At 40.4% G+C, this 25325-nt stretch overlaps 1 protein-coding gene and 1 long non-coding RNA gene across 11 annotated transcripts in view; one reads left to right on the top strand and one right to left on the bottom strand.

The window, feature by feature from the left end:
- FANCC (FA complementation group C) overlaps window positions 1–25325 on the bottom strand; it is a 249943-nt gene that overhangs the window by 58567 nt on the left and 166051 nt on the right. For 9 of the 10 annotated variants that reach the window (XM_008257648.4, XM_070049801.1, XM_070049811.1 and 6 more), the window contains 2 exons: window positions 16275–16388; window positions 15358–15422 (listed from right to left, as the gene is read on the bottom strand). In XM_008257648.4, the coding sequence (XP_008255870.3) occupies window positions 15358–15422; window positions 16275–16388 (179 nt within the window). Of the gene's footprint in view, window positions 1–15357; window positions 15423–16274; window positions 16389–22255; window positions 22451–25325 lie in introns of those variants that run through there. The other variant, XM_070049809.1, reaches the window with a different exon arrangement.
- The window catches only part of LOC127482834 (uncharacterized), an 82655-nt gene that overhangs the window by 22508 nt on the left and 34822 nt on the right, over window positions 1–25325 (top strand). The window lies entirely within an intron of this gene.

Genomic DNA, 25325 nt, shown 5'->3' with positions numbered 1-25325 from the left:
ATTTCTGCAAAAACTGCCATCATTAGGCATGATGACGAACCTATAGATTGCTTTTGATAGTATGGACATTTTAAGTCCTTTTAAATCTTCTTGGATTCATGAACATGGATGTCTATTTGTATCTTTTTAAATTCCGTAATGTTTGGTAATTTCCAGTGATTCTTTTCTCTTCCTTGGTTAGTTCTATTCCTAAATATTTTATTGTTTTGATGCTATGCTAAGTGGGATTATTTTTCTAAATTTCCTTTCTGGATGTTCATTGTTACTGTATAGAAATGCAATTGGGCTTTGTGTGTGCTGATTTTATATCCTGCAACTTTGAATTAGTTGCTTAATTCCCTTTTGGTAGAATCTTTTAGAGTTTTCTATATATAAGATCATGTCATCAGTGAATAGATATTACTACTTCTTCCTTTCCAATTTGAATGCCAATTATTTCTTTTGCTTATTGTCTGTTTGCTGCCTACTGGTTCTGGCAAGGATTTTTTAGTCCTATATGGTATAAAAATGAGAGGAGATGAAGACACTGTTTTGAGTTTAGTAGGGCTTATCTCTCCATAAAATTCATGCAGATATTTAAATAAGCTCTGACATCTTAATGTTAATGAGTGATGGAAACCTGCTAGGAGGTGGGTGGGGCCGATGGGAAGTTTTTAGGTCTCTGGGGTCGTGACCTCAGAAGGTGGTTCTCCCAAGAGGATTATTATTTGAATTCAAGTTCTGTCATGCTGTCTCTCTCTCAGCTTCCTGGCTCATCATGTAATCATGCCTCCACATACACCATAATCAGCCTCCATAGATGCTGGACTATAGGGTTCCTAGCTACTGAACTTTAATTTCCAAATTGAGAGCTGAAATAAACCTTTTGATTCCCAAAGAAATTCCTCTGAGGTATTTTACCTAAAGAAACAAAAAGCAGACGAATACAGACACCTTTACCTTTTCCTGAAAGGAAAACTTTCAGCTCTTCATTGAGCTACAGGATTTTCAAATATGGCCTTTCCTGTATTGAGATAATTTCCTTTTATCCCTAATTTGTTGAGTGTTTTTTTTTTTTTTATCATAATGGGTGTTGAGTTTTGGTCAAATGGTTGTTCTGATGATCATATGGTTTTTGTTCATCACTCTGATGATGTGGTATATTTCACTGACTGATTTCTTTATGATGAATGATCCTTGCTTTCCACAAATAAATTTCACTTGTCATGTGCATAATCATTTCAATGGAGTGAATATGTTTTGCTAGTATTTTGCCAAGCGTTTCTACACCAAGATTCAATGTTAACCTTTTTTTTTTTATTGCATTCATTTACTTGTGCTTTTTTGAAAGGGAGAGAGAGAGAATGGGAGAATTAATTGCCTGTCTGTTCACTCCTCAAAGCCAAGACTCAATGTAGATGGGTAGCAGAGAGCCAAGTACTTGAGCCATCATTTGCTGCCTCCCAGAGTGTGCATTAACAAGATGCTGGGATCAGAAGCAGAGCTGGGACTTGAAGCCAAGCATTTTGACAACAGATGCAGGCGTCTCAGGTTGTACCTTAACTGCTGCACCAAATGTCTACCTCTGTTTTCTTTTAGTATCTTTGTTTGATTGATGGTGGGGCAATGCTGGCCTCATAAAATGAGTTTGAAAGTGTCCCCTCTTCAGTTTTTTGGAACTGTTTGGGAAGGATTGCAGTTAATTCTTTAAATGTTACACAGAATTCTTCAGTGAAGCCATCTAGTCCTGGGTTTTCTTTGTTGAAAGGTTTTGAATAACTGATACAATCTCCTTACTGCTTTAAGTTCATTCAGGTTTTCATTTCTTAATGATTCAGTATTATATGCTTCTGTCGATTTATCCAATACATCAGAGTATAATTTTTCATAGTAGTCTCTTATGAGCCATTTTCTTTAAGTGGCATCAGTTGTCATTTCTATGATTTTCTTTTTGCTTCTTGTTTTTCAAGTACTCTTTTTTCCTTATTTAGCCTAATTAAATCTTTATTTTAAAAAATTGTTGCTGATTTTTAAAAAACTGCATTTTAAATCTCTATTTCTGCTGTAATCATTGTTATTTCCTTCCTTCTATTTTTTTAAAGATTTATTTATATTTGAAAGACAGTTACAGAGAGGTGGGGGGAAGAGGAGAGAGGAGGGGGACAGAGAAAGAGAGAGAGGGAAAGTCTTCCATCCGCTAATTCACTCCCTAAATGGCTGCAACAGCTAAGCTGGGCTGATTCGAATTCAGGAGCCAGGAGCTTCTTCCAGGTCTCCCACATGGAACAGGGGCCCAAGGACTTGGGCCATCTACTACTGTTTTCTCAGGCCACAGCAAAGAGCTGGATCAGAAGTGGAGCAACCAGGACTTGTACTGGTGCCATATGGGATGCTGGCACTGCAGGTAGAGGCTTAACCTACTATGCTACAGAGCCGGCCCCCCATTTCTTTTTCTTTTAACTTAAAAGGATAGTTATTTGAGAGTAGGAGGTGAAGGAGGAAGAGGGAAAAAAAGAAGAGACAGACAGACACTCAACTCTCAAGTGTTGGTTCACTCTTCCAAATGATCACAATGGCTCCAAGCTGAGGTTGAAGTCAGGAGCCAAGAACTTAATACAGATCTCTCACATGGGTTGCAGGAACCCAAATACTTGAACCATCACTACTACGTCTCAGGGTCTGCATTAGAACAAGCAGGAATCAAAAGCAGAACCAGTATTGAACTCACACACTCTGATATGGGATGTGAGAACCTTTTTTTTTCTTAAGATTTATTTATTTACTTGAAAGGCAGAGTTAGAGAGAGAGAAAGAGAAGTGGATAGAAAGAGAGAGATGGAGAGAAAGTCACACACACACACACACACACAGAGAGAGAGAGAGAGAGAGAGAGAGAGAGAGAGAGAATCTTTCATCTGCTGGTGCATATCCCAAATAACTGCAAAGGCCTGGACTGAGTCAGACTGAAGCCAGAAGTCAGGAGCTTCATTTAAGTCTCCCTTTTTTGGGCCATCTTCTATCTTATGCTGCTTTCTCAGGCTCGTTAGTAGATAACTGGATTGGAAGTGGAGCAGCCCGACTCTCGAACAGGCACCCATATGCGATGCTATCAGCTACAGCAGAGTGCCTGCCCTGGATGTGGTTTTTTTTTTTTTTTTTTTTTTTTTTTTTGCCAGGCAGAGTTAGTGAGAGAGAGACAGAGAAAAAGGTCTTCCTTCCATTGGTTCACTCCCCGAACGGTCATTACGGCCAGCGGTACACCAGGAGCCAGGTGCTTCCTCCTGGTCTCCCATGCGGGTGCAGGGACCCAAGCACTTGGGCCATCCTCCACTGCCCTCCCGGGCCACAGCAGAGAGCTGGCCTGGAAGAGGAGCAACCGGAACTAGTATCCGGCGCCCCAACTGGGACTAGAACCCAGAGTACCGGTGCTGCAGGTGGAGGATTAGCCTAGTGAGCCACAGCGCTGGCCTGGAAGTGGGGATCTTAACCAGTGTCTTAACCTCTAGGATGAATGCTCACTTCCAATCACCATTTCTTTAGGGTTGGTTTCTGGAGACTAATTTTGATCCTTTGTTTAGGCCATGCTTCCCTGTTTCTTCATATGTTCTATTATTTTGGCTGTGTTTTGAGCATTTAAAAACCATCACCACTCTCAGTTTTTATGGACTGGTTCATACAAGAAAAGACTTTCACCAATTAGTCCAACTAAAGATTCTATAAGTCCCTCAAACCTTTTCCAGACTCGTGCATGTAATTCGCCAAATAGAGAGTTTTACCAGTTTCTTCAAGAAATTTTAGTCTCGTTTCCTCTGGTGTTTCACAGATTCTCTGATGCTGCAATAAACCACTGAGCTTTATTTTGTTGCTGGTGGCCTTCAGGCATCCAAAATATGCCAAATCCCTGTCAGCATAGAGTCAAAGAAGACAGAAACCAGTCCCTCTGGCAGCTCCCAGAGAAGCCAGAATGTTGGATGCATGTTCCACTCTTCTCTTTTCTTCCCAAGGGAAAAGCTGCAGGCTGTGCACTTTCCCCAATCCTGCTGAGCAGTGCCAGCTTCCATCTGCAGTACTGAGCTTTATTTTGTCCTCTGTGGCCTCCAAAGTACACAAGTTCCCCATCAGTGCTCCAAATCAGGCCAGACAGAAACCCCCTGGGAAGGTGAAATGTTGGATGCACGCTCTACTCTTCTGTCTTCTCCCAAGGGAGAAGTTAGAAGCTGGGATTTTCTCTCAATCTGGCAAAGCTATGCCAGCTTTGGGGAAGGTATCATGGTTGATATGAAAGTTTCTTGCTTTTTCACCAATTTCAATAAATTTCTTTGAGCTTGCCCATGGTACTGTGACTTAATTGGTTTCTGGAGTTCTCATAAAAGCTTTCTAGGCCATGAACTGTCAAGTTGATGTCTCTGTGGGAGAACAAGGTCTGGGGCTTACTATTCTGCAATCTTGTTCACATCATTCCTGAGGAATTTATTTAATGTTTATTATTAATTCAGTTATCCTTTTTGGTAATGACTTGGTTATATTCCTTACCCATTTCCATACTGGAGCGTTTGCCTCTTTATTACTGCATTGCAGAAGTTACTTATATAGTTTTCATAATAATCTTAGCAGTTTGCTGCAAATACATTTTCAGATCATTAACTGGTTACTTTCATTTATTAACAGTTATCTCATAAAATTATTTTGTTGGGGCCAGCATTGTGGCCCAATAGGGTTAAACGTCTGTCTGTGGTGCTGGCATCCCATAAGGGCACCAGTTTGAGTCCTAGCTGCTCCACTTCTGAACCAACTCCCTGCTAATGGCCTGGAAAAGCAGTGAAGATGTCCAAAGTGTTTGGGCCCTTGCACCCATGTGGGAAACCTGGAGGAAGCTACTGGCTCCTGGCTTTAGATCAGCCCTGATCCGGCTGTTGCAGCCATCTGGGGAGTGAACCAGCAGATGGAAGATCTCTGTCTATAACTCTGCCTCTCAAATAAGTAAATAAATCTTTTTTAAAAACCTACTAACATCTTTAAAAAAAAAAAGAAAATTATTTTGTTTATTCTCAGTTTCAGAATTTCTGCTTTGATTCCCTTCTCATTCTCCTTTGTGCATCTTTTATTTTCATTGTTTTTATGATGGGGATTACATGAGTTTTTAAAAATTATACACTGTATTACATGTTTTGGGAGTGTAGATTCATTATTTGGTATTCCTCTCACAACAAAATCCAAGTCTTTAACTGGTACATAAAATAAATGAGTGCACTCTGTGTACCTTAGAGATTTTTCTTCACACTTTTAATGCATACTTCACAGTACCACAAAACTTACATACTTTAAAAATACAATTAAATGACTTTTAATAAATTCACTAATTCAGAAAACTCATTATCATCTAGGTTTATGACATTTCCATCACTATAGAAGGATCCTTTGTGTCCATTTGCAGGAAAATCTACTCCTACCCCAGCCTTAGGCAACACCTAATCTACTTTATGTCTAGATTCTTTTATTCTAATCAATTCATATGAATGGAATCATGTTGAGGTGGATTCATTTCTGAGAGGAGGAGCATGGTGGGGGCAAGAGGTGCAGAGTCACCACACAGACCCCAGGAGTCAGGTGAAAGCAGGCCTGAGGCAAGCTGCCTGCAGACTCGTTTATTTCAGTTGCTACAACAGCTTATATAGCCAAGGCAGCCAATCTGGTCAAGGGGCGGTCTATGCCCTAACCAATCACAGCCTGTTCCCAGGCAGACTCCACTGTCATGTGGTTTCTGAAATCATCCAATCACAGCCTGTTGCCAGGCAGACTCTGTTGCCAGCGGCCATCTTGGCATGGCCTTCTCATTCCACCATAGAATCGTACAATAAACATAGGTCTTTTGCCAATGGCTCACTTTACTTATCATAATTTAAAATTTTAATTTTAAAAGGCAGAGACAGAGAGAAGGAAATAAACATGGAAAGCTCCTATCCACTGGCTCAACTCCCTCAATGCCCATGACAGCCAGGGCTGAAGCCAGGAGCCCAGAACTTAGTCTGGGTCTCCCTTGTGGGTCGCAGGGACCCAAGTACTTGAGCCATCACTTCCTGCTTCCCAGGGTGCATCTTAGCAAGACACTGGAATCAGAAGTAGAGCCAACACTCAAACCCAGACATTCCAATATGGGATACAGGCATATCAAGTGGCTTCTTTTCTACAACTTATTTATTTTATTTGAAAGGCAGAGTTATAGACAGGAAGGGATGGAGGCCGGGGGGGGGGGGGGCGAGCGAGCTCCCATCTGTTGGGTTACTCCCCAAATGGCTACAATGGCTAGGGCTAGGCTAAGCTGAAGCCAGGATCCAAGAACTCCATCCAGGTCTCCGATGTTGAGTGGCATGGGCCCAAGTACTCAAGCCATCTTCTGAGCTGGACCCAAACTGGAACAGCCAGGATGTGAACTGGTGGCCATATGAGACACTAGCAATGCAGGTGATGTCTTAACCTGCAATGCCATATGGCAGCTCCACCAAGTAGCTCCCTAACCACTTTGTCAAATGCCTACCCCAGTTTTGAGGTTGATCCATGGTGCATACTTTTCACTGAGGAATATAATTTCATTATAAAGACATAGCACACTGTTCACCTATTCATGAGTTGAGGGATATCTGGGATTGCTTCCCCCCTTTTTGTCTATTATGAGTAATGCTACAAACATTTGCTTACAATTATTCATGTGTTTATTGGTATGTATATACTTTAGGTGAAATGTGTATTTCAATCTTTTGCCCATTTTTAAACTGAGTCATGAGTCTTGTATTATTGAGTTCTTCACATATGAGGAATCTTCAAAAGGTTCAGGGAAATATTTACTGCAAAAAATGCACAGATTTCAAAAATTTTTTGTATCAAAATAAACTTACTGTGAGGTAACTGTTTGCTGATTAAGATGCAACTTGGGATGCTCACATCCCAGATTGAAGTGTCTAGGTTGGAGCCTCAGTTCTGCTTCCCATTCTAGCTTCTATTACTAAACATTGTTTGAGGCAGCATTGATGGCTCAACAAGCTGGGTACCAGCCAACCATGTGGAAGACCAGATTGAGTTCCCAGGGCCTGGCTCCAGCTTAGCCCAGTTCCAGCTATTGTAGGAATCTGAGGAGTGAATCAACAGAAGGGAGATCTTGGTCTTTTTCACTCTGCCTTTCAAATAAATAAAAACGTATCTTAAAAACCCCTTATCTTTTAATTATATTTTTTCCAGTATCTCCCTGAAGTAACCTCACATCCTAGATATAAGCCCTTTATGGGGTGTGAGATTTAGAAATATTATCTCACAGTACTATGGTTTGGATATGATTTCAGCATCCCTAAAGGATCACTGTGATTAAAGACATGGTCCCAAGATGGTGTTATCAGGAGAAGGGCCTAGTGGCAGGTGTTGAGCTCACTGGGAGTGGCCCTGGAATTCAGTTCTCATGCCATGCCTTGAGTTCTCCTGAGAAAATTGTTACAAAAGCTTGAGTTTGGTTCCACCAGTCTCTGTGCTCCTGGTTCAAGATGTGATCACTTGTTGTGACGCAGGCTTCTGCCAGGGCATTCACCATGATGTGACACAGCTTAGAGAAGGCCCTCACCAGAGCTGAGCCAATGTAGGTGCCATGCTCTTGAATCTCCAAAACTGTGAGCTAAATAAGCCTCTTTATCTTCACAAGCAGCCTGTAAGGCATTTTGTTATAGTGACAGAAAGTTGCCTAATACAGTCTATGACTGTATCTTCAATTTTAGATAATAGTAATAGATTTTCAAAAATTTGTTTCTCTAGGGAGAGGGGAGTTAAAGGGAGTTTAGGTAATGGGTCCCAAATCACTGCACAAACAAAAAGAGGAAGTTCCTAATGTTCAGAGCTCAGTGAGGGTGACTGCAGATCTATCACAGATTTTCTGAGCAAACAGAGAAGAGTCTGAGGGTTCCAGTCAACAAAAGGTGTCAGGAAGAGTGAGGTGCTGGTTATCCTGATTTGACCTGTACATATAGTATGCATGTGTTCAAGTGTCATACTGTATCTGCTGAATATGTACAATTATTTTTAATTTTATTTGAGAAGCAGATCAACAGAGAGAGAACTCTCATGCAATGGTTCACTCCCCAATTGCCTGCAATAGCAGAGATAGGCTATGAGGAAGCCAGGAACTGGGAACTTGATCTGAGTCTCCAAAATGCAATGGCAGCGACCCAATTACTAGGGCCATCACCACTGTCTACTGGGGTCTGCATTCTCAGAAAGCTGGAGTCAGGAGTCGGAGCGAGGCACTGAACCCAAGTATAATGTGGGATAGTAAAAATTAACAGGTATCTTAACCACTAGGCTAAATGCCTGTCCCTACAATTACTATAATGGGGGGAAAAACTTTTTTAATGTTTAAAGAGATGGGAATGCTAACTAATCTGATTTGGTTTTCTAACATTGATGCTGTACTCCATAAATTTTAAGGTGAAATTGTTAACTGAAAAACAAAGATGGGGCTGGCATTGTGGTACAGTGTGAGTTAACATTGTCCTTATGACACCTGCAAACCATATAAGAGTACTAGTTTGAATTCCAACTACTCCACTTCAGATCCAGCTTCCTTCTAATGTGCCTGGGCAGACAGCAGATGACGATCACTTCCACCCAAGTGGGAAACCAGGATGGAATTCCTGGATCCTGGCTTTGACATGACCCACACCCGGCTATTGTGGCTATTTGGGGAGTGAACCAGCAGACAGATCTCTATGTCATTCTAACTTAGAAAGAGAGAGAGAGAAATGTGTTTATCATTTGTTGTGGCTGGTCCTTTGGGTTATATCTAGTCTTGAACTATTATAAATAAAGCAGTTGTGACCATCTGCATATTAGTCCTAGAGAATACCTATGCTGTCACTAGTTCTGAGTCAATAATCAAGAGCAGAACTGGTAGGCTGTACAGTGACTGAACTCTATAACAACTTCCACACAATTTACCAAAGTGGCTAGTCCATTTCACATTCTCATAAGCAGTGTTGGAGCAAACAAACAGTTACATGTATCCTTAAACATATGCTAGCAGAACATTTTAAATTTTAGCCATTTTAAGGAATATGCTGTGGCACACTTCAAACATTTGATTTTTTCCTGTTCAATTTTTTATTTAATTTGTGGTAAAACATAAATAAATAATAGCTATCTTTTAACCATTTCTAAGTGGTAACCATTCAGTGACATTAAAAACTTCCATTTACTATCTCCTCACCATTGCTATCTATACCAAAGGTTTCTCATCAGCCTCAACTTAAACTTTGTACCCATCAAATAACACCATTCTCTCCTCCAACCCCTGGTAACCCTCATTCAGCTTTGTTTCTGTGAATTTGCCTATTCCAAGTGCCTCATGTATGTGGAAAAAATAACTGTTCTGTGTCTGGCTTATTTTGCTAAGTATATTTTCTTTTTTTAAAATTTTTTTTCACTTTTATTTAATAAATATAATTTTCCAAAGTACAGCTTATGGAGTACAATGGCTTCCCCCCCCATAACTTCCGTCCCACCTGCAATCCTCCCAACTCCCACTCCCTCTCCTATTCCATTCACATCAAGATTCATTTTCAATTCTCTTTATATACAGAAGATCAATTTAGTATATATTTAGTAAAGATTTCAACAGCTTGCACCCACACAGAAACATAAAGTGTAAAACACTGTTTGAGTACTAGTTATAGCATTAATTCACATTGAACAGTGCATTATGGACAGAGATCCTACATGAGGAGTAAGTGCACAGTGATTCCTGTTGTTGACTTAACAAATTGACACTCTTGTTTATGGCGTCAGTAATCTCCCTAGGCTCTTGTCATGAGTTGCCAAGGCTATGGAAGCCTTTTGAGTTCACTGACTCCAATCTTATTTAGACAAGGTCACAGTCAAAGTGGAAGTTCTCTCCTCCCTTCAGAGAAAGGTTCCTCCTTCTTTGATGGCCCGTTCTTTCCACTGGGATCTCACTCGCAGAGATCTTTCATTTAGGTTTGTGTGTGTGTGTGTGTGTGTGTGTGTTTGTTTGTTTGTTTTTCCAGAGTGTCTTGGCTTTCCATACCTGTAATACTCTCATGGGCTCTTCAGCCAGATCCAAATGCCTTAAGGGCTGATTCTGAGGCCAGAGTGCTGTTTAGGACATCTGCCATTCTATGAGTCTGCTGTGTATCCCACTTCCCATGTTGGATTGTTCTCTCCTTTTTTTATTCTATCAGTTAGTATTAGCAGACACTAGTCTTGCTTATGTGATCCCTTTGACTCTTAGACCTATGATTATGATCAATTGTGAACTGAAATTGATCACTTTGACTAGTGAGAAGGCATTGGCACATGCCACCTTGATGGGGTTGAATTGGAATCCCCTGGCACGTTTCTAACTCCACCATTTGGGGCAAGTCCGATTGAGCATGTCCCAAATTGTACATCTCCTCCCTCTCTTATTCCCACTCTTATATTTAACATAGATCACTTTTCAGTTAAATTTAAACACCTAAGAATAATTGTGTGTTAATTACAGAGTTCAACTAATAGTATTAAGTAGAACAAAAAATATACTAAAAGGGATAAAGTATTAAATTGTACACCAACAGTCAGGACAAGGGCTGATCAAGTCACTGTTTCTCATAGTGTCCATTTCACTTCAACAGGTTTCCTTTTTGATGCTCGGTTAGTTGTCACCAATCAGGGAGAACATATGATATTTGTCCCTTTGGGACTGGCTTATTTCAATCAGCATGATGTTTTCCAGATTCCTCCATTTTGTTGCAAATGACCAGATTTCATTGTTTTTTTTTTTTGTTGTTGTTGTTGGTTTGTTTTTTGTTTTTGGTTTTTTTGTTTATTTTATTTATTTATTTTTTTACTGCTGAACAGTATTCTATAGAGTAATAGAGTACATGTCCCATAACTTCTTTATCCAGTCTACTATTGATGGGCATTTAGGCTGATTCCAGGTCTTAGCTATTGTGAATTGAGATGCAATAAACATTGAGGTGCAGACAGCTTTTTTGTTTGCCAACTTAATTTCCTTTGGGTAAATTCCAAGGAGTGGGATGGTTGGATTGTATGGTAGGGTTATATTCAGGTTTCTGAGGAATCTCCAGACTGACTTCCATAGTGGCTTTACCAGTTTACATTCCCACCAACAGTGGATTAGTGTCCCTTTTTTCCCACATCCTCGCCAGCATCTGTTGTTGGTAGATTTCTGTATGTGAGCCATTCTAACTGGGGTGAGGTGAAACCTCATTGTGGTTTTGATCTGCATTTCCCTGATTGCTAGTGATCTTGAACATTTTTTTATATGTCTGTTGGCCATTTGGATTTCCTCTTTTGAAAAATGTCTGTTAAGGTCCTTGGCCCATCTCTGAAGTAGGTTGCTTGTTTTGTTGTTGTGGAGTTTCTTGATCTCTCTGTAGATTCTGATTATTAATCCTTTATCTGTTGCATAGTTTGCTAATATTTTTTCCCATTCTGTTGGTTGCCTCTTCACTTTCCTGACTGTTTCTTTTGCTGTACAGAAACTTCTCAATTTGATGTAATCCTAATTGTTAATTTTGGCTTTGACCGCCTGTGCTTCTGGAGTCTTTTCCAAGAAGTCTTTGCCAGTGCCTGTATCTTGCAGGGTTTCTCCAATGTTCTCTCATAATTTGATGGTGTCGGGTCATAAATTTAGGTCTTTAATCTGTGTTGAGTAGATTTTTGTGTAAGGTGAAAGGTAGGGGTCTTGCTTCATGATTCTGCACGTGGAAATCCAGTTTTCCCAGCAACACTTATTGAATAGACTGTCCTTATTCCGGGAATTGGTTTTAGATCCTTGATCAAATATAAGTTGGCTGTAGATGTTTGGATTGATTTCTGGTGTTTCCATTCTGTTCCATTGGTCTTTCCATCTGTTTCTGTACCAGTACCATGCTGTTTTGATTACAACTGCCCTGTAGCATGTCCTGAAATCTGGTGATGCCTCCAGCTTTGTTTTCGTGGTACAAGATTGCTTTAGCTATTCGAGGTCTCCTGTGCCTCCATATGAATTTCAGCATCACTTTTTTTCAGATCTGAGAAGAATGTCTTTGGTGTTTTGATTGGAATTGCATTGAATCTATAAATTGCTTTTGGGAGAATGGACATTTTGATGATGTTGATTCTTCCAATCCATGAGCATGGAAGATTTTTCCATTTTTCGGTATCCTCTTCTATTTCTTTAAGATTTTGTAATTCTCATCGTAGAGATCTTTAACGTCCTTGGTTAAGTTTATTCCAAGGTATTTGATTGTTTTTGTGGCTATTGTGAATGGGATTGATCTTAGCAGTTCTTTCTCAGCCATGGCATTGCCTGTGTATACAAAGGCTGTTGATTTTTGTGCATTGATTTTATATCCTGCTACTTTGCCAAACTCTTCTATGAGTTCCAATAGTCTCTTAGCAGAGTTCTTTGGATCCCCTAAATAAAGAATCATATCATCTGCAAAGAGGGATAGTTTGAGTTCTTCCTTCCCAATTTGTATCCCTTTAATTTCTTTTTCTTGCCTAATGGCTCCGGCTAAAACTTCCAGAACTACATTGAATAGCAGTGGTGAGAGTGGGCATCCCTGTCTGGTACCAGATCTCAGTGGAAATGCTTCCAACTTTTCCCCATTCAACATGCTGGTCATGGGTTTTTCATAAATTGCTTTGATCGTATTGAGGAATGTTCCTTCTATACCCAATTTGCTTAGAGTTTTCATCATGAAAGGGTGTTGTATTTTATCAAATGCTTTCTCTGCATCTATTGAGATAATCATATGGTTTTTCTTCTCCAGTTTGTTAATGTGGTGTATCACATTGATTGATTTGTGCACATTGAACCATCCCTGCATACCAGGGATAAATCCCACTTGGTCTGCGTGGATGATCTTTCTGATGTGTTGTTGCATTCTATTGGCCAGAATTTTATTGAGGATTTCTGCGTCTATGTTTATCAGGGATAGTGGTCTGTAGTTTTCTTTCAATGCTGCATCTTTTTCCGGCTTAGGGATTAAGGTGATGCTGGTTTCATAGAAAGAATTTGGGGCGAGCGCCGTGGCTCAATAGGCTAATCCTCTGCCTGCGGCACCGGCACACTGGGTTCTAGTCCCGGTCGGGGTGCCAGATTCTGTCCTGGTTGCTCCTCTTCCAATCCAGCTCTCTGCTGTGGCCCAGGAGTGCAGTGGAGGATGGCCCAAGTCCTTGGGCTCTGCACCCGCATGGGAGACCAGGAGGAAGCACCTGGCTCCTAGCTTCAGATCAGCGTAGTGTGCTGACTTCAGCACGCCAGCCGCAGCGGCCATTGGAGGGTGGACCAACGGAAAAGGAAGACCTTTCTTCCTGTCTCTCTCTCTCACTGTCCACTCTCCCTGTATTAAAAAAAAAAAAAAAAAAAAAAAAAGAATAAGAAGGAAAAAAGAAAGAATTTGGGAGGATTACCTCTTTTTGGATTGTTCTGAGTAGTTTGAGAAAAAAATGGAGTTAGTTCTTCTTTGAATGTCTGGTAGAATTCAGCAGTGAATCCATCTGGTCCTGAGCTTTTCTTTATTGGGAGGGCCTTTATTACCATTTCAATTTCTTTCTCAGTTATGGGTCTGTTTAGGTTTTCTATGTCTTCCTGGTTCAATTTAGGTAGGTTGCATGTGTCCAGGAATCTATACATTTCTGATAGATTTCCCTGTTTGCTGGCATACAAGTCCTTGTAGCAATTTTTGATGATTCTTTTTATTTCTGTGGTATCTGTTGTTACGTTTCCTTTTTCATCTCTGATTTTATTGATTTGGGTCTTTTCTTTTTTTAGTTAGTTGGGCCAATGGTTTGTCAATTTTGCTTATTTTTTTCAAAAAACAGCTCTTTGTTCGGCTGATTTTTTTTGTAATTTTTTTTGGATTCAATCCTGTTGATTTCTTCTCTGATTTTAATTATTTCTCTTCTCCTACTAGATTTGGGTCTGGTTTGCTACAGTTTTTCTAGATCCTTGAGATGCACTGAAAGCTCATTTGGTGCCTTTCCAATATCTTGATGTAGGCACCTTTTGCTATAAATTTTCCTCTTACCATTGCGCTAAGCATATTTTCAAGATTCACACACATTCTTATGTATATCAAACTTTCATTCTTTTTTATAGCCAAATAGTACTCCATTATATTTATACATCATATTTTGTTTACCTATTCATCTGTTGATTAATGCTTGGGTTGTTTCTACCTATTGGTCACTGTGACAAACGACTATTGGTATGCAGGTATCTGCTTGAATTTCTGCTTTAAATTCTTTTAAATGCACATCTAAGTTATATAGTAATTCTATGTTTCACGTTTTTAGGCACTGTGAAACTGTTTTCCACAGTGAGTGTAACATTTGTTATTTTCTATTTTTCCTTTAAAGTTCATTATATATTCTGGATATTATGACCTCACCAGATATGTAATCTGTAAAACATTTCTCTATCTCTTTGCTTTCCTGACAGTAGCCTTTGAGTCACAAAATTCTTTATTTAGAAAATATCTAACTTTTCTATTTTTAATTAGTTGCTTTTTCTTTGAGTGTCCTATCTAAAAAATCATTACCAAATCAAATGTCATGAAGATTCTCCCGAATATTTTCTTCAAAGAATTTTATTGTTGACTTTAAGGGTTAGATGCAATAGACTCCTAAAGAGTGGGGGCAAAGACCATTTCTGATAAGAGTTTGTAATTGGCAACAGCTTTACCAAAAGATCACTATGTCTCTCTTAGTCCCCAGATCCTCTTGGTTAACTATTTGTTAAAAATGAAATGGTCACCAATAAAAACAACTCTGAATTCTTCCACAGAGTGAGGTAACTTTTGTAATGTGATTAGTTGTCTTTTAATTCGTCTGAATCTATTTGATTTGTTTAGTCTAGATCTTGGAATATTATGTTTCTTAAAATAGGTCACATGTGCACATCAAATATCTGTTGCCTTGTAAATATCCCCCCTACACACACACACACACACACACACACACTGGCAGGGGTGCGGGGAGGGCAGCACATTCACTCACATTCTCCTCTTACACAGCGAGGAAGCCAGTGGAAGCCTAAAAGCTCCCCTTGTTTTGTCTTCCTTACACATACATGTAGGACTTTTTAGCTAATGGGTACACAAAAGACACTGTATGATTTACTTACTGTCCCATAAGAGTTGAGAGAATAGTGGCTACAAATAGAAAATGAAGAAACTCACCAATTTCCCATGTACTCTACTAAAATAATCTCTCAACACAGAATATAATCATAACTGTGAAAATGCATTTCCTATGAATTAGGCCACTTTTTTTCTCATAACTGAACTGATACATTTTGAAACTTGAGAAGCGGGATGTTTAGTTTAACACCTACCGCCTTTGAGTGTTAAATCCATTAAGATGATTCTCTCTGAGTTCCGACACTAATGATAAAACCATCTGTAAAATAAAATCAGTTGCAGGTTAACTCCCACTGCAAACAGGATTACATCAGTTCTATTTTTCTTGGTGTGAGTGATATTTCCGCTGAGATTCCTTCCCCACCCCCCACCCGATCTCTCCTTAGGTTTCACTTTGTCAGAAGGAAAGGAAAGCAGCCTAAGACTCATTTAACAGTAAGTGGGATTTTATATCTAATGATCATTAATTTCCTAGGAGTGAAAACCAAACCCATTAAAAAAGAATTAAACTTATTTCTTCTTGTTTCCTTATTTTTAAAACTCCTTTTCCTTTATAAAGTTTTCAAAAGACCAGGATGGTTAACAATCACTAGAAATTTCATAACATTTTTTAAAAACAGGCAAAGACAATAAATTAAAATTTTTGAATTTGGCTAAAATTCAAGGGAGAAGAAAACATAGCTTAAATACTAAGATAAAATATGTAATACTATTTACAAGGTTATTTAGTGAATTTTCTGCTTTGCTTTAACATAAGATTCTAATCAGGGTATTTTAAACATCAGATTTGCCCAACAGTACAAGACTGTGTTTATACTGGAACAAAAGCTCTTCTACCAAAAAACTTCTGAGTGAATAAGTGAGATGCATTACAAGAAAGGGGCCGACTGCTTGGTTTACTAAAACCTTGCCGGGTTTCCTCCTCCTTTCTCATGATCTCTCATCTCACACTTCTTCCTTACATGGCCATAAGTGCACCCAAGGTAAGAAGAGATAAACAAAGAAAAGTTAAACACCTCTCACAGAGGAGTGAAATATTTCTATTTATCCTTTTTGCTGATGGCACATTCAGCAATGAAAATCTCAATACTAATAAATTTAAAATACTCACATTTCTAAGCAAACCAGGATAGTAATCCACAGGCTCATACCCAAGACCTTGAGCAAAAAGACCAACTTCTTTTATATCAAAACTGATCGCTGAAAGTATACGAGATAACAAACTCTAAAAAACATCAACAGAAATAGAAAAGGTCAACGACTTACACATAAATGCATGTCTCTGTTATATACAATGCCTAGAATCTGAGTCACTTGTAAATGGGATAGAATCTATAAAACTAGTAATCTCAATTTGTCCAACTACCCAGTCCATTTTGAATTAAGTATAAAGAAGAAATAAGTTAGCATTAAAATTAGTCCATTAAAAATAAGTCACTGTAAATGTTAATAGTTAAGCAAAAATAATATCTAGTTAATATTAAACATATAAAGAATAGGACTTTTTTCTTTTAAAAAACATCATGGGGCCAGCACTGTGCTGCAGTGGGTCAAGCCACCACCTGCAGTGCCGGCATCCCATTTGGGCACTGGATTGAGACCAGCCTGCTCCACTTCCTATCCTGCTCCCTCTTAATGTGCCTGGGAAAGCATCATAGAATGGCCCAAGCGCTTCAGCCCCTGCACCCACGTGGGAGACCAGATAAAGTTCCTGGCTCCTGGCTTCAGCCTGGCGTAGTCTTGACTGTTGCAGCCATCTGGGGAGTGAACCAGCAGATGGAAGAGCTCTCTCTCTCTCTGCTGCTCTCTCTAACGTGACCTTTCAAGTAAATAAATAAATCTTTTTTTAAAAAATGCAGCAAAATATTTTTATCAGAGTAGACAAAAGAATTTAATACAGGACAAAAAAATACCACAAATCACAGGGAAAAGAACATAATGAATAGTGCCTGGAAAACTATCTTTTAAAAAAGATGTTCACTTTACATTACTCATCAAAATACTGCCAAGTTTAATATAAATTAAAAATTAAATAAGATAATAAATAGGGAGAAATTTTTTTAAATTTATTTGACAGGTAGAGTTATAGACAATGAGAGAGGGAGACAGAGAAAAAGGTCTTCCTTCTGTTGGTTCACCCCCAAATGGCCGCTACGGCTGGTGCTGCGCCGATCAGAAGCCAGCAGCCAGGTGCTTCCTCCCAGTCTCCCATGCGGGTACAGGGGCCCAAGCACTTGGGCCACCCTCCACTGCCCTCCCAAGCCACAGCAGGGAGCTGGACTGGAAGAGGAGCAATTGGGACTAGAACCCGGTGCCCATATGGGATCCCAGTGCCGCAGGCAGAGGATTAACCAAGTGAGCTACGGCGCTGGCCATAAAATTATTTTTAAAGTATCTATATGAGAAAGCCCATTTCAAGGTGAAAAATCAAGGGAGTAAACTATAAAAGACTGTTCTAAATACAAATAAAAGTTTTTCAGAATGTAATATAAGCACAAACTAGAAAACTAGCAAATTGATCACATGTAATCAAAGTAATGTACACAACATGATAAAAAAGAGCATAAAAATGAGTATGAATAGATAACTTATAAAACTGAAATGTCTAAGAAACAGATACCTGTTTATCCTCCTAATCAAAAAGAGTAAATTAAGAGGCCAGCATTGTGGCTCAGTGAGTTGAGCTGCTGCCTGCGATGCCGACACTGCAAATGAGTGCTGGCTGGAGTCCTGGCTGCTCTGTGTCTGACTCAGCTCCCTGCTAATGTGCCTGAGAAAAACAGAAGATGGCCAAGTAATTGGACCCCTGCCATCCACATGGGAAACTCATAAAGCTCTTGACTTTGGCCTGGCCCAGCCCTGGCTGTTGGGGCCATTTGGGGAGTCAACCAGCACATGGAAGATCTTTCTCTCTCTCTGTCTCTCCCTCTCTCTCTGTAAGTCTGTCCTTCAAATAAATAAGGAAGATCTTTTAAAAGAAAAAAAAAAAAGTAAAACAGTAACATACCATTTTTCATTCAATGAATTATAGTATCTTACAAACATGGATTCTGAATGCAGTTTGGGTTTCTATGAAACAGATACTTCATGTGGGCTCTGAGGGGAGATGGGGGCTTCCAGAGTGCACCCACAGAGTGTGGGCAGGTGTTGCACAGCCCACAATCCATTGCCAAGCTTGACTTCCAGGGCCATGTGTGCCCACAGCAGGCTGTTCCCTAACAAAGATGCCTTCTAGGTCAACAGAGGCCCTGCTTTTCTGACATACGTATCAAAGGTCTAAAAGCAGTCAAAACCTTGGATATTGTTTGGCATACAGTCATAGGGAGATAAATCCACACATGATGATGAGGATTATGCTCAAAGATGTCCACTACTGTGTTCCTTCTCATAGTAAAAATGTTGAACAGCAGGGAATTATGAGCTTTTATACTCCTACACAAGTACAGTGGCACTGTAAGCCATTAAAATGTTTATAAGGCATTCATGGCAACATTTAAAATGTTATAAAGCTAAATGAAGATGCACAATTCTAAATCCAGAAATTATCTTAATCCACGTCATCTACATAAAAATGACACATAATAGGATGAAAAAATAATGGATGGAAACAGCACCAGAAGTCAACAGCCTCAGGGTGGTGCTTCTTAGGAATGTGAATATATAAAGTATACACTTTTCCCTTCTTTCAACTTTAGCAGGTTTCCCAGTTTTATATATTGTATATGAATTCTAAAGTCAGGAAAGAACTTGTTTTGAAAAAGTGAGTTATTTAGAAAAATTTAAAAATTTAAATAAGTTTTATTGAGACAATTCACACACCATGAATTTCATCCCCTTTAAAAATTGTACATTTAAAGTGAATAACTCAGTGATGTTTAGTATATTCACAGGAAACAGTTATTTTACAGTTTTTAAAAAGTTCTGCACTGTGGTTTGAGATACAGTGAATCTGCATGTATGCATATAAACGTATGCTGGTCTACATGTAAGTAAGTTTATACACAAATATTTGGAGATGATAGTCTAAATCAGGGTAGAGGCAAGGGTATCTTACTCAAGAGTGAGTACCTCATGGCTGGCATGGTGGCACAGCCAGTAAAGCTGCTGCCTGCAATGCTGGCATCCCATATAGGCCCTGGTTTGTGTCCCAGTTGCTCTATTTCCAATCCAGCTCCCTGCTAATAGCTTGGGAAGCACAGTGGGAGACGGCCCAAGCACTTGGGCACATGCCACCCACATGGGAGAGCCAGAACAAACTCTTGGCTCCTGGCTTTGGCCTGGCCTAGCCCCAGCTGTTGCCACCTGGAAAGTAAACCAGCAAAGGGAAGATCTCTCCCTCTCTGTCTCTGTCTCTGTCTCTTCCTCTCTCTGTATGTCTGACTTTCAGATAAGTAAATCTTAAAAAAAAAAAAAAAAAAAGTAATTACTGCAGCCAGGGACAACAAACACTTTGGCACTATCATACCCAGTGCCACCCAGCGTGGTTATCCCTAACCATCACTGTGCTCATTTCTACTTCATCATAAAAGAATTCACATATTCAAAACACACAAAACAATAAGACACACTTTACCCATTATCAAACTTAATCAATCAAACATTAGAAGCACAGATGGGGCCTTCCGTGCCTCTCCCTTCCCCCACAGGTCTACCACAGGCTCCACTACAGGGGGAGATCTTGCCCCTGAATATGACAGGGACCCTCCAGTGTAGACCATGGTGATTTCTTCCTGTGAGCTCAGATTCACCTTAGTATCCTTAAAACAGAACTCCAAGCAACACTCCTAAGCAATATAGCATGAAACCTCTGTCCCAGCTTCAGGTCTGTTATAGAAGGGAACTGCAAATTAGAAAAATTTATAATGAGTTACAAAGTAGCACTGAAACGTTACTACTCAACAGAAAACATCCCTGATTTCAACAAAACAAAAAAGACCAGCAACACAGACCTTGTTGATTCCTCCATATCCCCACCAAAAAATCCATTTGAGGATACAAAAATAGGAAATTTACATAGTGAAAGTGAATTTTTTGTAAATCATAAGATAACTCAAAGGCTCCTTGAGTCCAAGAATGGGACCTGCTCTGGGCATAGATTGCAATGCAAGTGTCCTGGCAAAGGGAAAACCCAGACAAGCCTGGCCAGCCCCAAGTAAAACCCATGTGAAGAGGCTTACATCAGATCGAGGCAGGAAAAGGAGGTGGTGGGGTTTAGTGTGGACACCAGGAGGGCTCACAGTTGGGACAGTCTGGGTTTTTCACTGAGGAGGCTAGTCTGATGTTTAGTGGAACCCGGGCAGTACTGGAAGTTCTTGACTTTCTGCTACTAGACTTTTGATATTCTACTTAAAAAATACTTGAAGCACTTATATGCCAGGAGCTGTTCTAAGTGCTTTATAAATAGTAACTCATTTAATCCTCACAGCCTAGGGGTGGGATACTATTATTGAATCTGTGTTACAGATGAGGAAATCTGAGATAGAGTCAGCAAGCTGCCCAAGACAGTCACCTACTCTAAAATCAAATGGCTTATGTTTTTGAAAATGTTTATTTTCATCACAAAAGACAGATCTTCCATCTGCTGTTCTCCTTTATGAGTGGTGGGGACTGGCCAGCGCTGCGGCTCACTAGGCTAATCCTCCGCCTTGCGGCACTGGCACACCAGGTTCTAGTCCCAGTCGGGGCGCCGGATTCTGTCCCGGTTGCCCCTCTTCCAGGCCAGCTCTCTGCTGTGGCCAGGGAGTGCAGTGGAGGATGGCCCAAGTGCTTGGGCCCTGCACCCCATGGGAGACCAGGAGTACCACCTGGCTCCTGCCATTGGATTAGTGTGGTGCACCGGCCGCAGCGCACTGGCCACGGCGGCCACTGGAGGGTGAACCAACGGCAAAGGAAGACCTTTCTCTCTCTCTCTCACTGTCCACTCTGCCTGTCAAAAAAAAAAAAAAAATGAGTGGTGGGGACCCAAGCACTTGAGCCACCATCTGCTGCCTCCCAGGGGCATTAGCAGGAAGCAGATCTGAAGTGGAGTAGCAGGAAACTAGCACTCCAATACGGGATGTGGACATCCCAAGCAGCAGCTTAACTTGGCTGCCACAACAGCTGCCCCAGGGTAGCTTTTTTTTTTTTTTAACTTATTTATTTGAAAGGCTCACTTAAGGAGGGAGTGAAGGAGAGAGCGAGGGAGAGAGGAAGGAAAAAAGAGAGAGAAAATGAGTTCAATCTTCCATCTGCTGGTTCAACCCCCAAATGGCTCCAACAGCCAGGCTGGGCCAGATCAAAGCCAGGATCCAGGAGCTTCATCTAGGTCTCCCACATGGGTGGCAGGAGGCCCAACCATTTAAGTCATCTTTCACTACTTTCCCAGGCCATTGGCAGAGAGCTGGATCAGAAGTGGCATCCAGGACTCAAACTGATGCCTATATAGGATGGTGGTGCTGCAGGCTTGATTCTATGCCACAACCCCACTCACCCAGGTAGCTTCTAACAGTGCAAATCTGACTGGCTCAGATTAGACCCTTATGGCTTACTAAGTACTCTTACCATGAAGAGCAACAACATTCCCAAAGTGAAAAGGCTGGGACTCACTGGCTCTGTAGCAACCCCCAAATGCTACCCAGCTGACTTCCTCCTCAACATGTTTGGGACCCTGAAGGGGCTACAGGCCCCTCAGGATGTAAGTATGCCTTATTCCCCTTGCCAGAAGGTTCTCCTGGTCCCTGTATCAGGTTAAATGTCATTTCTTAAAGGAATTCCAACAATCCTAAGACCAAAGATTGGCTGGGTGTTCGCCATGAGTGGCACTGTGCTAAGCTTTGTTAAGTGGCGTCTCACTGAAAATCCCAAGTTCAATTTTTAATCAAATTCACTTGAGCAAAGTTTCATACCTGTGTTTCACATAAGTGGCCCTTAAAAAAAAAATTACAGCACAATGTGCTGTAGACCTAGGTGGGATGGAAAGTAATGAAGCATACAACAAAAGGAAACCAGTTTCAAAGCAGAGACAGCTGAAGATTGCAGATCTTGGAGCAGGTGCTTGGTTCAGGGGTTAGAACAGCTGTAGCTCACATCAGAGTGCCTGGATTTGATACTTACCACCAGCTCCTGATTCTTGTATCCTGCTAATGCAGACCCCGGGAGGCAGCGGTACCGGCTCAAAAACTTGAGTCCCAGCTTAGGCCTAGCTAATGTGGGTATCTGGAGAGTGAACCAACACATGGGAGCTCTTTATTTTTATCTGTCCCTCTCTCTCTTTCTACTTCTCAAATAATTGAGTAAATAAATATTTAAATAAGGTTGTAGGGGCCATCGTTGTAGCGCAGCAGGTTAAAGCCATCTCTGTCTGCCACTCTGCCTTGCAAATAAATAAATAAATAAATGTTGCAGACACTAAGGGAAACTTCGGCCAAGCTTTCCCCTGGAACCCAGGGGCTTCCAATAGCACTCACACCATAAGCCAGGGAAAGACTTTGCAGTAGCTCTCTGGCCATAGAGCCAATAAAAGTCAGTCTAGACATTTCATGGTTCAGAGTCTATGGTTAGGAACTGTACATAATTCCTACATAATATTTAAAATGACAATAAACAGTTCTCTTTATACTTTTTCTTCCTCAAAGAATTTATTTATTTGAAAAGCAAGTTATAGAGAGGGGAGGGAGGAAAGAGGAGAAGAGAGAGAGAGATCTCTTCTATCCACTGGTTCACTCCCTAAATGGCCACAATAGTCCAGGCAGGAGCCAGGAGCTTGGAACTTCACTCTGGGTCTCCCAAATGGGTGGCAGGGACCCAAACATTTGGACCATCTTCTGCTGCTTTCTCAAGCACATTACCAGGGAACTGGATCAGAAACAGAGCAGCCAGGATTCCAACTGGCACTCAAATAGTATGCCAGCATTGCAAGTGGCAGCTTAGCCTGCCTTAATCCTCAACACTGTTTTCAATGCCTGTATTGCACAAATATAGTCTTGGAAAAATGAAAATAAAGTAGACCTTCTGGATCAGCAGGTGACACATTCTCCTTTTTTTAACATTTGTTTAATATTTATTTTTTATTTATTTGAAAGACAAGAGTTACAGAGGGGGGAGAGGGAGAGAGAGTGTGCCTTCTATCCACTGGTTCATTTCCCAAATGGCCACAATGGTGGAGCTGAACCAATCCAAAGCTAGGAGCCAGGAGCTTCTTCTGGGTCTCTCACATGGGTGTAAGAGCCCAAGCACTAGGGCTATCATTCACTGCTTTCCCAGGCGCATTAACAGGAATCTGGATGGGAAGTGGAGTAGCCAGGACTTGAACCAGCACCCATATGAGATGCCAGTGCTGCAGGCCTGGGCTTTAACCTGCTGTGCCACAGCGCAGCCCCCAGCAGGTGATATATTCTAAGACCCCCCAAGAGGATACCTGAAACTGAGAGTAGCACTGAATATATATTATGTTTTTTCTATGGACATGCACACACCTATGATAAAGTTTAATTTTTAAAATAGACACAATAAGAGATTAACAATGATAATAATATACCATAATAAAAGTTGCCAGTATCATCAGTCTTGCATATTGGGAACACTGTTAAGTAAAATAAGAGCTACTTATTTTACTTATTTTTATTTATTTATTTATTTTATTTATTTATTTTATTTATTTATTTACTTATTATTATTTATGTTACTTGAATGCAAGCACTGTGATACAGATAAGTAAGCTGGCTATTCCGTGACCAGGGGTAGGTAGGACATACAGTGCAGATACGCTGAACAAAGGGGACCTGTATCCCTGGCAGGCCAGAGAGAAATGGCATATGACTTCACTGTGCTACCCAGAGCAGCTATATAATTTAAAACAAGGAACTGTTTGTTTCTGGAGTTTTTCATGTAATATTTTCAGACTGTTGCTGGTCATTGGTAACTGAAGCCAGTGTAAGTAAAACTGTGGAAAAGGAGGGGACTATTGTAATTTAGCTGGCAAATATGTCCTGGATATTTCCAAAATGATAACTATATACTGATTTTTAAAAATCAAAAGCTATAAAGATATTTCCTTACCCTGCTCCCTATCCCAGTAAAACAGACAAAACAAAAACCCTGGTTTCTGAATTTGTCTTAGCAGTTAAAACACTGGTTAGGGCACCTACATCTCATTATGTGAGGGCCTGGGTTCAATTCCCAGCTCCGGCTCCAGACTGCAGCTTCCTGCCAAGGTAGACCCAGGAACATAGCAGCTGGTAGATCAAATAGCTGGGTTACTAGGAGCCATCCATGTAGATGGAGCTCCTGGCTCCTGGCTTCAGCCTGGCCCAATCCTGGCTGTTGTGGATATTTGGGGAATGAACCAGGGGATAGGAGCTCTGTCTGTCTCTCTGTGTGTCTCTTGAGTTAAAACACAAACACGAAAACAACCTATACCACAACACTCAGCATTGGCCAAGATAGGGTGAAATGGTCACTCTGTTACTGTTGTTACTGTTTTATAAAGCCTTTCTGGGAGGTCACTTGATAAAATATAGTTGTGGTGGTTTGGGAGTGTCCCCCAAAGTCATGTGTTGGAAACCTAATCCCCAGTGCAACAGTGCTGATAACTAACCCACTTTAAGAGGTGATGAGGATAATCACAGTAAGAGATGCTCAGGTCTCGAGGGCCTTCGCTAGAATGGATTAAAGATGGTGTATAAAGAGTGAGTTGCAATATCAGGCGTGTTTGGCTCCTCCTCTTTCACGAATATGTCTTGCCCTTCTGCCACGGGATGACACACATGGAGCCCCTCAGTCTCGCATTTCCTGGCCTCTGAAACTGTAAAAATAAATCTCTGTTCTTTATAAACTACCCAGTCTCAGGTATTCGAGTAGCATAGTAGCACAAAACAAAGATATCAGCCAATACATTAAAATGAATATCCTTTTACCCAGTAATTCAATTTCTAAGAATATATCCTAAGGAAAGATTTAGGTCCATAGCAGTATTACTTATAACAGGAAAAACTAGAAACAACCAAAGTACTCAAGAAAAATTAGACTTGCTGAATTTGTCATGGCTTATCCAATAGAGTGAATTATGTTATAAAAAGATATTTAATAATATAGCAAAAGAAAATCAGACAACTGGAAAAGCAAGGTATAAAATTAAATGTTCAATGTGATTTTTATTTATTTATGTATTTATTTGAAAGTCAGA

The sequence above is a fragment of the Oryctolagus cuniculus genome, chromosome 1 (genome assembly GCF_964237555.1).
Source record: "Oryctolagus cuniculus chromosome 1, mOryCun1.1, whole genome shotgun sequence".
NCBI lineage: Eukaryota > Metazoa > Chordata > Mammalia > Lagomorpha > Leporidae > Oryctolagus > Oryctolagus cuniculus.
Note: the sequence above shows the minus strand (reverse complement) of the source record. Positions and strands in the feature narration are given on the sequence as shown.